Source organism: Engraulis encrasicolus, chromosome 8 (assembly GCF_034702125.1).
Source record: "Engraulis encrasicolus isolate BLACKSEA-1 chromosome 8, IST_EnEncr_1.0, whole genome shotgun sequence".
NCBI lineage: Eukaryota > Metazoa > Chordata > Actinopteri > Clupeiformes > Engraulidae > Engraulis > Engraulis encrasicolus.
This window is the reverse complement of record NC_085864.1, coordinates 19,341,086-19,356,860: the sequence shown is the minus strand read 5'-3', so window position 1 is coordinate 19,356,860 and position 15,775 is coordinate 19,341,086. Positions and strand designations below refer to the sequence as shown.

At 44.4% G+C, this 15,775-nt stretch overlaps 1 protein-coding gene across 3 annotated transcripts in view; it reads right to left on the bottom strand.

The window, feature by feature from the left end:
- septin4b (septin 4b) overlaps positions 1-4,346 on the bottom strand; it is a 53,134-nt gene extending 48,788 nt beyond the window's left edge. For all 3 annotated transcript variants that reach the window (XM_063205110.1, XM_063205111.1, XM_063205113.1), the window contains exon 1: positions 3,988-4,346. In XM_063205110.1, coding sequence (XP_063061180.1) covers positions 3,988-3,990 — 3 coding nt within the window. In that variant the 5' untranslated portion in view covers positions 3,991-4,346. The remainder of the gene's footprint in view (positions 1-3,987) is intronic.
- Between the last annotated feature and the right edge of the window lie 11,429 nt (positions 4,347-15,775).

Here is a 15,775-nt window from a genome sequence, read left to right as displayed (position 1 = left end):
GGTAATGGAGCCTGACTGTGCTAGGCAGCTGAAATGGTCACACACATACACACACACACACACACTCATATTCTCTCACACACACAAACACACGCACACACTCTCACACTCACACACACACACACACACACACACACACACACACACACACACACACACACACACACACACACACACACACACATACACACACACACACACTCTCATATTCTCTCACACACACAAACACACACACACACACACACACACACACACACACGCACACACACGCATGCACTTACCCTGACTGTGCTTGCCGGCCGAGGTGGTCTGGAATATTACTCCAAAAGTCCCTTGCTGCACTCAGAAAGGAGACTACTAGTAGTTCAAGCATTAACAGCGAAAGGTGAGACCTATTACTTTTAACAGTGTAAGACAGTAATCTTGTATAAATACATAACAAGGACTGGTCCAAGTATCAGTTTTCGTTTAGAATGTTAATATCTCGTTCAATTTCTCTTATTGGACCTAGAAAGTTGAAAGAGAAAAACCCTGGGCTGTCATCATTAAAGAATGATGGATATGGTTCTTCATGTGTATCGTGAAATAGATTGCGTATATGACTTAGAAATGAACTAGACTATGGAATATGTAGATAAATGTAGGCCTACATTTGGCTTCCTTCATCATTTGCTGAGGCCTGAATTCTTCACTCAAAAACAGGAATAGGCCTAGTTGAAGAGCAAAGGGGCTTAAAAAGTACTGGAAGATGCATTAAAAAAGCCTCAGGCACAAGGCGACCGGCCAGCCTAAAGCAACCCGTAGCCTACTAATCATCAGATGATCAATACCGATTTCCTGACGACAGACTAGAACAAAGCAACTATAAATACATGCCGCAGTGCAACTGAACAACTCGAACTGAAAGAACTGAAAATAAGGCACTTCGGTCAGTGACGCTTCATGAACGCAAACACACTCAACAAGGGCTTGGGTCGATAATACTTGGTGTGGACACATTGAGGCTTTGTCTGTGTCATTTTCAGCCTGTTGGACTCAGACACGATATGAGACAGCTATGCCAGTCTAAAGCAACACCTAGCTGGGCTTAGATTGCTGTGGTTCCTGGAGCACCACAGCAAACCCTGCAGTAGCCTACCACACACAGAAGATTTGTTAGTCAAGAGGATGGGGGATATCCTTTATCATTAGCCGGTATCACATACAGAAAGGCCATGTTGTGTAGTAGAATAGATGTAAAGCAACTATAGAAATGACATTCATAAAACAGACTCTTTACACAACTCTTTCAATGGGAAGGTGGCTGCCTTAAGTACAAAGGACAGGGGGAGACCCTGAAAGATGCAAACACCCAACCTCAGACATAAGGTGTCAATATACCGGCCTAAAACAAGCCTTAGTTGAGGCACCTGGGGGTGAAATGGATGCAGAGCATACCATAGCAAACCCCTTTACTGCCACAGATGCTGTGTTACAACTCAGGGGCTAAAAAGAGCCGCACGTCAAGGTGATCCGGAAGGTGCATAAATAACATTATTAGACTCAAGGCGACCAAGCCAGCCTAAATAAATCCTTCCCGTATTAATCATGGGATGATCAATAACTCCTTGTATACTAGAACAAAGCTACTATATACACATTTCTTAATGCAAGACAACTGAAAGTGCTATGCCACATCAGTGCTAGCATAGCATGAACACAACACACTCAGCAAGAGCTTGTATCCATATTCCTGGAGTGGGCACAGTCAAATGGCCTAGAACAGTCCTGAAGGACACAAAACAACTCTGAAACAGACAAAACTAGAAAAGCGCTCAGAGATCGCACCTCCGTCCTCTGGTGGACAGTAACACACACACCACGTACAACAAACATATAGACGAACACACAGCAAACTCAGCCAACCACATAACCTCCTTGCTGGAGGTAACAATACGGTGCCTGTGCCAGTCTCAAGCTATACCCTTAGTTGTGGCACCTGGGCGCTGCTTATATACAGAGCTGGCGCCGCAGGGTGGTTCCTAAACGGATCTGGAAACAAACATAGCAAATCCATGCATGCAGTTCCACAGGTGCTGCGCTGCAACTCCGGGGCTAAGCAGAACCACGTGTCCCCAGCGTACGGCATGTGTTCCAGTGTTTATGGACACGGCTGCATCGCAGGCGGCTCGCTTTGCTTTGCCTGGCCGCCAAAATGGCTGTTGACAACAATAATAGCAGATTTCCTTCCTCTGACCAATCTGCCCATCCGTACTACTCCCTCTTTGCTGTTATTACGCTGTTGTAAACAAAATGATGCACAGGCGAGAGGGCGAGAGAGAGAGAGAGAGAGAGAGAGAGAGAGAGAGAGAGAGAGAGAGAGAGAGAGAGAATGATGTATGTGAGGGGGGAGAGAGAGAGAGAGAAGCGCACATCCCAAAATGTGCTTGTAGTTTATCAATGAAATGCGTCTGGCTGCGGTTGCTTATAGGATGCCTTTTTACAATAACATTCACCAGGTGGAACAGAGGTTACAGAGTACTAACAGACCTACACATGATTATCAGACAGATACACACACATGCGCACGCAGACACACGCACATACACAATAAGACTCAAACATGTGTTTTGTATTAGCCCGTGCCCATAGTTGAGGTCCCACACATGTTCACATCCACCTACTGCACTTTGTGCCTGTTAACCGCCCATGCCTGGTCACATATGCCAATGCAATCACAACATTATAAACGGCTACCCCACTGGCTCCCAAACTGGGGTCCGGGACCCCCCAAGGGTGTCACAGAGGTACTACAGGGAGGTTATGGAGAGAAGGGAAGGCTTGCAGAAAACCCATACACACGATTCCACCTAAAAAAACAACAATATTGACACGCATGGTTAAAAAGTGCATTTCTACATGTCTTTAGGGGATTTTAAATCAAAACCACCAATATTAATGGACAGAAAAAAGTGGGATTTGGAATATGAGAGGCTCCAAAAGGGGTCCTGCCTGGCAGAAAAACTACTGGTGGTTACCCACCCCTCCCTTCAGTCTCCCCATCCTCTCCTCTTCTCTCTTCCCTATACACCCCCCCCCACACACACACACACACACACACACACACACAGCTGATTGGATGACTCCTGACAGATTGAAAATGACACGGGCACCTGTGACATCGATGGAGGAAGAGGGAACACAGCTTGGCCAAAACAGATTTAGCCTTATCTGTGCAGTTCATGTGCACAATCACGCACTAAAACAAACACACACACACACACACACACGCACACACACATGCACACACACATGCACACACGCACGCACACACACACGCACAAGCACGTACGGCCAAAACAAACACAACTTTGACAGCTGTTCGCTTGACTGGCAATATTATTGTTTTCCCCTCATTCACCTCCTGATCATAACAGTGAATATAATTGCTCTTGCACACAAAAAGACATTGAGACAGAGAGACCGACAGAGGGACAAAAGTCATTACACAGACGAAATGAAGGACAAACTGCGGAGTCAGACATCAGTGCAGATAATTACACAAATGCACACACAGAGAACAACATAGAGATACGCACACGCACAGAGACTGATACGCACATGCAAGACTCACTGATACACACAAGCAAAAAGACTGATGGACACAAACAGAGAGACACAGACACACACACATGCACACGGCACACACACACACACATCGACATACAGACATTCACGCCGACACACACCGACACACACACACAGATGTGACAGCATTCAGATTTCAGACTGCTTCCCCACCACACGGGGCAAAACAGACCAGCACAGCAAACACCGGCAACCGGCAAGCAGGCACACAGACAGGCAGGCACACAGACAACCGGCAGGCACACAGACAGACAGGCACCCCGGCAACCGGCAGGCACACAGACAGGCAGGCACCCCGGCAACCGGCAGGCACACAGACAGGCAGGCACACAGACAGGCAGTAATTCAGGCTTGACTTACCATGCTGCCGAGAAGTGTTGCTGACGCGCTATTGCTCCCGCTCACACCACTACTACCACACAGGCACACACAAAAACAAACACACACACAGGCACACACACACACACACACAGCTTCAGAGGTGCGCAGGCAAAACACTCAGCGTCACTCCTCACATACACCGCACTGAAGGAATCTCCCTCACACAAGCACACACACACACACGCAGGCTCACAGAGAGACGAAGCCTGTCTCTTTCACACACACACACACACACACACACAGATGGAGTCTCTCTGGCATACGCACATCCAGGCGCGCACTCTCAGAATGGGTAACACGGAGGGAAAAAAAAAGGCAGGTTCAGCTGCTTGGTGCAGCTGGGGAGAGGGAGGGGGAGAGGGAGAGGAGGACGGGGGGGGGGGGGGGGTAAGCTCTGTTAGGGAAAACCGGAGGAAGGAAAAAGGGGGTGATAGATGGATAGAGAGACTGAGAGAAGTAAAATGAGAGAGAGAGAGAGAGAGAGAGAGAGAGAGAGAGAGAGAGAGAGAGAGAGAGAGAGAGAGAAAATGTACATGAGGGGGGGTCATGAGTTGAGAGATTAAAAGTGGGAATGTGTGTGTGTGTGTGTGTGTGTGTGTGTGTGTGTGTGTGTGTGTGTGTGTGTGTGTGTGTGTGTGTGTGTGTGTGTGTGTGTGTGTGTGTGTGTGTGTGTGTGTGTGAGTGAGTGTGAGAGAGAGAGTGAGTGAGGATGTGTGTTATAGAGAGAGAGGGGGGTGTGTGCAAGGGTTGCAGAGTAGCCGCTCCTGGAGAAAGAGGGATCAAACTGGCTCCCGGCACAATGGCCCTCCAGGAAATACCAGCGGGCAGCCGTGGAGCAACACCGCTGCCAAGACAAGGCTACGGAAGGAGCGGACGGCAGGGTCCAGTCCAGCGGAGGAGGAAACGCAATCCCAGTAGCCCTCTCTCCGAGCGGAAAATCTGCCCCTGAGATTGTCAGATACCCCCTGTCCAAGTCCAACTACCCACCCCTATCCTCACTAATGCAACCCCCCCCCCCACCCGCCCGTTTTGGCCCTTTAAACACCCTCTTCCCCATCTCACACATTCCACACATCAGTCAGATGCACGCAAAAGTAAAAAAAAAAAAGGCAGAGGAGATCTCCAGATTTTTCAGACACCTTTTTCCACTTATAGGTGTGGGCTATACGCTTAGGATAACCATGCATGACATCACTGTAGAATGTGTGAGTTTCACCTTTCCCTCTCCCCCCCGTCTTTCTTCCTCTCTTTCCTCTTCTAATTTTTACGAGACAGGCACAGACACACAGCACGGATATATTATATCCAGCTACTGATGTGCCGTGAAACAAACGCCCCTTCCCTTTGACTCGCAGATATTAGCAGGAAATGAGACACTTCTTCATCGGTGACGTTTATGGAGTTTCAAACTTTGCGGGGACCCCTCTCTGTTCGTGATTTACGACCATCTCTAATTATCTTAATTAAAGGCAAAGTTCCAAAGTGGAGGAGGAGGAGTAGGAGAAGAGAAGAGGAGTCGACGTCACACCCGGCTTGCTTGAGCTACACACAAAAAAAGAGAAAGAAAAAAAAACAACAAGCTGGTCTGTGTTTGGATACATCCAGTCGGGCATAATGGCATTTATTCAGTCAGGAAATGCCTTAATCATGCATACAGGGGCTGGCTCTCTGGCCCTCTTGGCTGCCAGGACCAGGGCAGAGCTTGGCCAAAGCTCCTGGGTTAATACCACAGTGGGCAGCAGTGGGCAGCCTAGCCTGACACTCCGGCTAACAGGCAATTGCCATTACACGCTGAAGTAGGGCTCTGCCCAAAATGTTTGTGGGCGAATAAACAAAGAAAAAAATCTGAAAAGTGCTGTCCTTCGCTTCCTTCATTCCATTTATGTTTTATGTGGGATTCAGCACCCAGTTAAGAACTGTCACAATAATCAGGCGATAGTGTGAGCGCGTCTCCAATACTTTTTGAAACTCCAGTTAACAGTCCAGCTTGCAGAGCTCTTTCATGCAGACTGTTAGGCTTCAGTCGGTCACAGGGCTCCTGTTTTGATGGTATAATCAATTTTGAATGCAGCGTTCCTAGAGGAGGTGAACAGATGATGGGAGGGAGGGAGGGAAGTAGTCAGAGAGCAAGGGAGAGATGGGAAGAGAGAGAGAGCGAGAGCGAGAGAATGAGTGTGACAAAGAATTAGTAAGAGAGGAACAGCATACAGGATAGGTCCATTGTATAGAATAAAAGAGAGGAAGAGAGTCATTGAGGAAAAACAAGAGGAAATAAAGAGAGAGAGAGAGAGAGAGAGAGAGAGAGAGAGAGAGAGAGAGAGAGAGAGAGAGAGAGGGGCAAGAGCACGATTAATGAGAATCAGAGAAGGAGAGGAAGAGAGTGCAGTGCATTGCTGCACCAGGATAGCCCAGGCCATTTGTTCATGAACTTGGCCTTGGTCCACACTGCAGAATGTAGATTGTTCAGCATAGCCTTCCACGGAGCGTGTGGGAGAATAATCTGGGCATTGTGCTGATGTTTGTATAGGTTTGGGAGGTGTCCTACTTCGTTACCCCGTGAACTCACGCAAGAAGCCATCCCGAGGTTAATGATGATGTCCAACGCAGTGGTCAAAGCCCTATACGCCTTTATACTACTCCGCTCTGATGAATAAACACTGACCACAAGCCTCTCAGTGTTATCCCTCAGTCCATTGTTTGAGCTGATGCATGGGTGGGATGTGAGAAATATGCGTAGAGAGTGCGCCTTCATTCTCGACTCGAGAGCTAAATCAAGAGTTCGGAAGCCCTCGCCCAGAAAAGAAATATCAGATAAAGAGACTCTTGAAGGTAATGTTGGTGCTGATGGTGATGAGCAGGGCCCTAAATTCACTTTTTTACCACCAGCCAAAATGGCTCATAGATGTTGATCTTACTAGCCAAACACACACTCACGAATGGGTCAAAGTGGCTAGCAATTGGGGCTTTTTTTGACCAGCCAAAGTGATTTCACTAGCATTTGGCTGGTTGACTGGTGTTCATTTAGAGTCCTGGTGACGAGGCATCTAGACACGTTGGAAGCCAAACGTATATTTCATATTTCAGGCATCCGCGTTGATCAGCAGCACGGCTTGGCTGGTCCCGTCATTCATAATTCATGTGGTACTCAGCACATGGACTGTGGTAATGAGGACGGGGAAATGCCACACGCTGAAAATGTAAACCTGCTGCACGCATGACATCTGACCTGCCAGCAGTCCTCACACTAACTGGAACTGACACATGATGACCTATGGCATAGTTGAACTACCAGAGATGTCCACAAACACCTTTTTGGGAAATGTTTGATATGACTTATCAGGATTAAGAATTGGTCTACTCTTGTCTACTTTATGACATTGCCCTTCAGCCTAAATGGAACTAATAAATGACATGACCTACGGTATTGTATACTTAACCTAGCACAGATGCAAACAACAGCTTTCGGGGCAATTGTGTGGCAAATGTTTAAGGAAAAATTGGGCAATTATGTGACAAATGTTCAAGGAGTTGGTCTTAGGATCTGAAGGTTCCAAGTTCCACCCTTACCAGAAGAATGTACTATGTGAACCTCCAACTGCATACTTTACCTACCAGAGATGCAAATCAACAGCTTTTGGTGCAGCCAACTCCTAATGGTTAAGGTTAAGGTTAATGGTCTTATGATCTTAAGGTAACACGTTTGTATCACACCCACCCTTACAGGAAGAATGTGTGTGGACTAACTGGCCTAAATCTTTATCCTTGCCTGAAGTGCCCTCGAGCAATGCTTGCACCGAACTCCAGGCACAACAGCCTGCAACTGAATAACTAAGTTCCTGTGACTTGAAGCACTGGCAATGAGTAATGTAACATATTAATAATAATGAAGCTTTTCTTTCAAGATAAGAGGATTTCCTTCATGATTAACAATGAATCTCTATACTCGTTTACTCTATGGTATGATGCTGCCAGGTACTTGCCATTTTAGATCTTATTACTGTAACATTGTAGCGCAATACATTTTCTCATTATCTGTGTGGCCAATGCCATCAATCAAAACAAGTCCGCCAAAACAAAAACAAAAACAAGAAACAAGAAACAAGAAAGCAAACCACCCGACCATAATAAATGTATTCATCCTTTATTCCACAGAGATTCGATATGGCACATCCATTTCAAATGCAGATGAGATAAGCCACAGCTAATTACCTCATTATGTAATAGACTAGAGAGCCAGAACCAGAAAGCAGCTAGCGTACAGAGGCTGTACGCTGTACTGATGCATAACAATATGTCCTGGAAGATTCTATCGAGTGAATGCAATCTTATGAGTTAGTTTTTGGTACAAAGAAGCTTCTGATGGCCATACAGTATCAATTTAAGGTAAGAGGCCGACATTCCAGATTCCTCAGATAGTAACAGACTTGCCATGTATTTGCATTTATTCGAGCCAATTGATTACTTAAACCATTAAGACACTCATCCCAATTAGCTCACTTCTTAAGCCATATGGAAGACTTAATCAGAGAAACCCCCTGTGTTGAGAGGACAGACGGGAAGAATGTTACAGTAGTAGTAGGATCTATACGGTATGGTCCAGGTGATTTGTCTGTGATTTGGTGATTTTCTAACGAAAGGAAGATGTTAATACAAACCCCAACTCCTGTGAAGTTGGGACGTTTGCTAAATTGTGAATAAAATCAAAATGCTATCATAGAACAGTGAAAAGACAACATATTAAGTGTTAAAACCGAGACAAAACATTGTTTTGGGGGACACATGTACTCATTTCTAACATGTTAACTGCAACATGTCTCAAATAAGTTGGGACGGGGATCAGTGAAATGTAATAAACATCCAAATAAGACAAACCATCAAAGAAGAACATTTCAAAATGAATTGGACTAATGGAAAATATGAGTGTCCAGGTGTAAGACCATCACAGAGAGGCTGAGTCACTCAGAATTAAAGATGCAGAGGAAATAATTACCATAGTTATTACATATATTTTTGAATTCCCTTTGATTTACCATGATTGAGTGTATATATTTTTGTCATTAAAATCATTGTATAGGTTCATGACATCATGAAATATATTGGCTGTAGTCTCACTCTAGCACTCCAAGAATTACAGCTATTGAAAATTGACCACATTAAGAATGCTTCATGTGTGCAAATGATTTAGGGGTTTAACATTCTCCTATGCACACGAGCTCACTAGAAATAGACAGTGAAAATGGACCATCCAACTTTTGTTAGTGCTAACTTCACAAGTCTGCCTCCATTATGGTATGGGGGTACAGTAGTGCTTTGGTTAAGTTGTTATCACTCATCTGTAGAGTTAAATACAGTGCTGAATAATATAAATGGGTTTTAAACAACATGAAAAGCCACTCATGCATTATATTTTGAAGGGAGATCTTCAATTACTGTCACATAGTAAGGACAAATTGCATTCTGTACTATGTTTTAACAGTTTAACCAGCAGGTGATACAATGGCGGGTTTTCGGTCAAGACCTCTCACACTGAAAGCACTACAGAAAGCAAAACATTGCAAAACATGACAAGGAATACACCCACCATTTAAGCTGGTGAAATCATGACCAAGACAGGAATTAACACTGTTTTTTTTAAATATAAAATCATCTCATTGGTTAATGTATTTAACTGTTAAGTGTTGTATTTTGTTTTGATTTTAGTCTTCCTCAACATCTGCTGCCTTTTATTGTCACCGTTCCAACTCTTTTGAGATGTGTTGTTTTTACATATTCGTGAATATCCTCCAAAACAATAATTTTGGTCAGTTTTGATAGCTGATATGTTTTCTTTGTGCCATTCTCCATCTAAAGTAAGAATCAGACGTTTTGAAAATGGCAGTATTTTGTTATTATTCACAATTTACCTTGTGTCAGGTTTGTAATACTGTCAGTGCATTCATGCACAGTAAAACAGTTGCAAAGATATCCTAACAGTGTAAAATAGACTAGCTCCAGACTCTGACTCAATGACAAAGAAACAACACTTTCTCCATGTGGAATAAGCACTCAGCTTGGCATACAATGTTGGCTGTCATAGTTACAGTGCTCCTCTCCCTCTTCTCTCTGTGACTACTTAATTGTGTGCAAAGTATCTAGATCAAACCGTTAAAAGTAGGTCAGAGCAGAGCGGAGAGGAGCGGAGCCTCCTCTGGGTCAGAACTGGAGATGGCCTCAAATGAAGAGGACTTTATGATCACGCACAACACAGCACAGAGAATCCTCCACTATTCTCCAGGTCATTATGGGTAAAGGGACGGAGGATTGACCTCCCCAGAGGCAACGTGCTTGGGGGAATTGAATGAGGACGACGACATTGGTTATGGTTTTGGATAGCACATCAGCACGCAATTCTGTGTGTCCTCATGCAATTCTTCTATGATTGAATATGTGCACTTGTGTTTGTTATGTTCAATTATGTTGTTTATTGCATGCATGCAAGATATTCTATGTGAAACTATTTCCCTGGTCGTAAATGTTTGAGGTATTGAGTTATTTATCTCGGGGAATGTATTTTTTTTTAATCGGCGCTTGTCTCTGTAACCACAGCCAAGAATTAGTTGAAGGAGAAAACAAAAAACAAATCCTTCAGTCGGCACGCAGACAAATAGAAAATAAATCTGTTGTGACCTACCAGCAATGCCTTGTGGGAAATAACAACTTCTGGCTGTTTCCAAGAGCCTGCTGCTGCTGCCACTTAATTGTAAGAGGAACTTTCTACTTTGGTCTAAGCTAGTGGATCAAGTGGCTAAGTGAAGAACAATAGTGAAGGCCTGCATTTTTGAAGTGTGCTCTTTAGAGGCCGCGTCCAACTGTCACAAGAGATCAGGACTGGGGACCTGGTCCTCTGGGGTTACGCCTGGGACACATACACTTGGCCAAGTGAAGCGAACTTCGCCATTCATTCCCGTGCAGGAGGCGAAGGCACGTGAACAGGAGCGATAATATTCGGCCAAGTTTAATAACATGCAAATTAGGAGCACATTTCACCTGGGGTGGCCAATTAAATCAGCAAACTAAATGTTCCATTCTATTTGATTTCTGACGCTGCACTGAGCATAATGGAACTCTGAATTTCCCCTCTCTTTGCTTTGTTCGTTTCGCCTGCATGTGTGCCCAGCGTCAGACATGACAGTAGTGAAGAGAAGTTATCGCCCAGCAATAGCCATTCCCTATGCCAGCAGTGAGAGATCTGTACTGATCACATGGAGAAGTCGTACAGAAGAGAACACCAAGTGCTTGCCTTTCCGCATTCTAGCAGTGACCGTGCTGAGATGGTGTGCAATGAAGCGACAAAGACAAAGTTTGCAAAGAAGGCACTGAAAAACTAACCAAAAATGGGGACAGGGAGTCTAATTTGTCAGAAAATATCAACGTCCTGACTGTCATACACAGCCCCAACAACATGAATGTCCCTGCAAAACAGTAGACCGTCAATAACGTTAATGATGAGCAACAAAGATAGGATGACCTTGATAAAAGTGACGCACACAAAAACCATTGCTCATTGGTTCTTAGGGCAGTGCCTGAACTGCCCTTTGAACAAAGCAATAAACAATGCATCTTTAATTTTAGTCACTGTGGCTATTTTGTTGCTGGTGTCTAACAGGGGCCTTGATGATCAATTGAAGTCTTATTCTGGACAAAGACACAACCATTCTTTACATCAAAAATCATAACAATGCAATTTCCTAGATCAAATTTAAACCAGTGCAACAACTTGACACCTCTCATAAACTGACTCAATCTCATTTCATTGTTACAATGATGATCTACTGTACCTCTGTATACATCATTCCCTGGGTAATTCCTGCTCTATAACTGAGCTAAGTGAGTCTATATAATGCTAGATTAAGGTATCGTCCCCTTAAACAGTAGGCATATTATTGTCTTTTTCATGGTCATTGTCCTTTGATGGGTTCTGTGTACGTTTCAGCTCTGGAGCATATAGACTATAGCACTCATAAATGTGCTTTATCTAAATGAGCTATACAAATAAATGTCACTCTAACTCTCTCTCGGAGGATTCTGTGCGCTTTACTGTGTACTGCAGATGGACTGAACACTAAACTGCGCGCTCACTCTCACTCTCTCCCTCTCTCTCTGCCATCCCCCCCTCTCTCTCTCACACACACACAGACACACAGACACACACACAGACACACAGACACACACACACTCGCAGACGCACACGCGTTATATGCATGCATGTTCACACCAGCACGCACACGCATGCGCACACACACGCCTATGCCTTCGTCTGTTCCCACCACAGGCAATTTTGCCCAAAACTATTCTCCTGTTCAAACCAGTTATTGCGCTGCACGTTGGTGTCACGGTGCATGATATATGGCATCACCCATGGTACATTTTGGAGCAGCACACAACTAGTTTGCTCCAACTAATACATCACCTCAGATGTCAAAAGGGAAGAGAGATAGGGAAGGTAGAAACGTAACAGGGCCGTTCTCATAGCACCATGATGAAAAACATGAACGTTTTACCGTGATGAAGTTGAAGAAGTTAAAGTGATTCACTGGACAATAATGGGGGACCACTCAAACTGGAAAAGTACATTTGAGAATATTCCCATGCTAGTTCTAGTCTTGGGCCTCTTTCTGTGCTTTGTCTAATTCAGTCACATATGACCCAACTCTGAACTTAGTTGTTGAGTTGATGATCGTCACTGACTTAACCCTTTCATATTCCCTTGCCATAAGAGTTCAACAGACCGACAAATAAAAAGGCCTTAACCAATGACTGTGTTTACATGCATTTGTATTTGTTTGTATTTAAGAAAGTATTTTTGTTGAAGTCTGTGAAACAACACAAAGAACATTTTATTTGTTACCTTGCACTAATTACTCCAACGTTTGAGATTTCAAAGTGTTTGAAGCCACAAAATGAATTCTAATCTACTGGCAAATCCATGAAATGCCCATCTGAAAGAGTCTGACTTAATGCTGCTTTTTTATGTGACCACAAACCCCACCCAGCTTTAATAGCAGAGCACAACATTTAGGCATAGAGCAGTAAACAAACTACAACACTTTCTTGGATCCCCTTCCCCCTAACACACAAGCACCACGCGCACGCACACGCACACACACACACACACACACACACACACACACACACACACACACACACACACACACAGACACACACACACTCTCTGATTGACAATAAAATAACCTTAGACAACAGCAATCATCCCAACACTCCAAATAGCTTTACAGGCTTCACACAGTCATCTCAAATAAGACCACAATGAGGGCAAGTCAAAGATGAAAGGAGGAGGAATTACTGCATTACAGTTATGCAACATGACTCCTTATTAGCAGACAGGATGGGGTTTCTTTCAGCGTAGCACGAGTCGAGATGTATCCTTCTGCTGGCTAGAAGCCTGCATTAATTTACTTATAATAAAATGCTTAGCAGACATCTGACAGAGACATTATGACACAAGCCCTCCAGTGCATGATGCATTGCTTATTATAAAATGTGGCCTAAATGTACTGTAGCCTACAGTGACCTGTGAGTTGCTTAATCTAGCACACTTTACTGAATGATTGACTAGTGTTTGACGAACGGTTTAATTGATTGATTGATGGATGCAAAAAATGCTAACTTTCATTCTCACGTTACTCTCTAGCAAACTCTCTAGCTAAAGAACTATGTACCTAGATCACCATCTTCATGCACATAGTCTATTTATCTATTGATTCATGCATTAAGGCCAAAAACAGTCACCGTAACAATTGTGCCTGCGGACCTGCGATGCACATAATGCACTATGCATTTCTTTATTCCTAGAGAAAGTGCTAACATTCTTACGTTGTTAATGCCCAACCTCAAACCCAAAAATCTAACGGACACACACATTTGTTGTTTAAACCAGATGACCTTCTGTAGCCTTTGGCGTGATCCTGGTATGACCTGCAAGGCGCATCGGCAACTTCCCGAGTCCAGAGTGTGAGAAAGTGAATATACTACTGCATCTCTTTTTTAAATTCACACTCAATGTGTCAACATTCATACTGCACATTCTGCCTTAACACATCAGGAGTCAAGCCGATGACCTTAAGTACCCCTCGGCGTGATCTTGGTATGACCTGCAATGTGCATCATGAGGAATTGGAACTGATGACCTCATGTACCCCTCGGCGTGATCCTGGTATGACCTGCCATGCACATCTGCAGCTTCCTGAGTCCTGAGTGTGAGAAAAGGACTATACTGTACGGCCATGGAGGCGTCTAATGGCTCTGCGCTGAGGGAGAGAGAGAGAGAGAGAGAGAGAGAGAGAGAGAGAGAGAGAGAGAGAGAGAGAGAGAGAGAGAGAGAGAGAGAGAGAGAGAGAGAGAGAGAGAGAGAGAGAGAGAGAGAGAGAGCAGTCCAGTCCATCTGCAGTGCACAGTAAAGCAAACTGGGTCCTCTGAGACCTTGTGTGCCTCATGGAGACATATTTCAGTCAGTCAGACTCAGCACCAGTCCAAATAGTTATTTCTCATGGCAAAATAATGACTGTGTGTGTGTGTGTGTGTGTGTGTGTGTGTGTGTGTGTGTGTGTGTGTGTGTGTGTGTGTGTGTGTGTGTGTGTGTGTGTGTGTGTGTGTGTGTGTGTGTGTGTGTGTGTTTGCAAGATGTAAACAGAGATGGAAACTAAAAGAGAGAGTGAGGGAGAGATAGAGAGGCAGATACAGATATAGAGAAATAAAGAGAGCGATTGAGAGACAGATACTAAATAGGCAAAGACAGCTGGAAAGATTGACACAGAGAGAGCGAGAGCGAGAGCGAGAGAGAGAGAGAGAGAGAGAGAGAGAGAGAGAGAGAGAGAGAGAGAGAGAGAGAGAGAGAGAGAGTGTGAGAGAGAGAGAGAGAGAGAGAGACAGGCTGAGAGAAACACTAGATGAATGATAGAGATAGAGAGACAGAAAGACAGAAAGAGAGATAGAGTGAAACAGAGAGGTGTATGGCAGCTGCTGGTTATAGAATGCTGATGGTGGAGCCCACACTGCCCACGGCCTCTGGCCCTCTGGCACTTTGGCACAGGGCTCCAGACCTTAGTGCCCCAGCTCCAGAGACCTTAGTGCCCCAGCTACAGAGTACCAGTCCTCAGTACCAAAGCAGCAACACATGAATACAACAACCACTAAAATAAAAAAATAAGTAGCAACACATGAATACAACAACCACCAACATAAGATAAGTAGAATGAAGATGCAGCAGCATCACCACAGACATTAGTGCCACAGTTCCACAGCACCAGTCTTCAGTACAGCACAATAAAACAAAACAAAATAGAATAAGTTGCATTGAGAAACAGCATCACAGCTTCAACCCTTAGTGCCACAACTCCACTTCTCCGCATTTCCACAAAATGGTAGGCAACACATGATTAAGACCACTGAAATAGGTAACATGGAGCATGGCATGGCAGCTACACATAAATACCACAACAGCTCTCGACCCTATCGTGCACCATCAGCTACAACAGAAATGTGACTAAAATAAATGCTCACTAAAATAAGTAGCATGGAAGCCCCATCAAGATTTAATGGTCCGGGTGACTTTGAACGCGAGCCAGCAAAATGGAGAGCGTGTATTAAAGATCCGAACGTATAAAAGATCTGATTTCCCCTCCATTATTGGAATGAAGTGGATTTTTATAACAAGCTGTTCTTGGCTCGGCCCGAAAAAGATTAAGTTGAATCATGGACACACATCCAT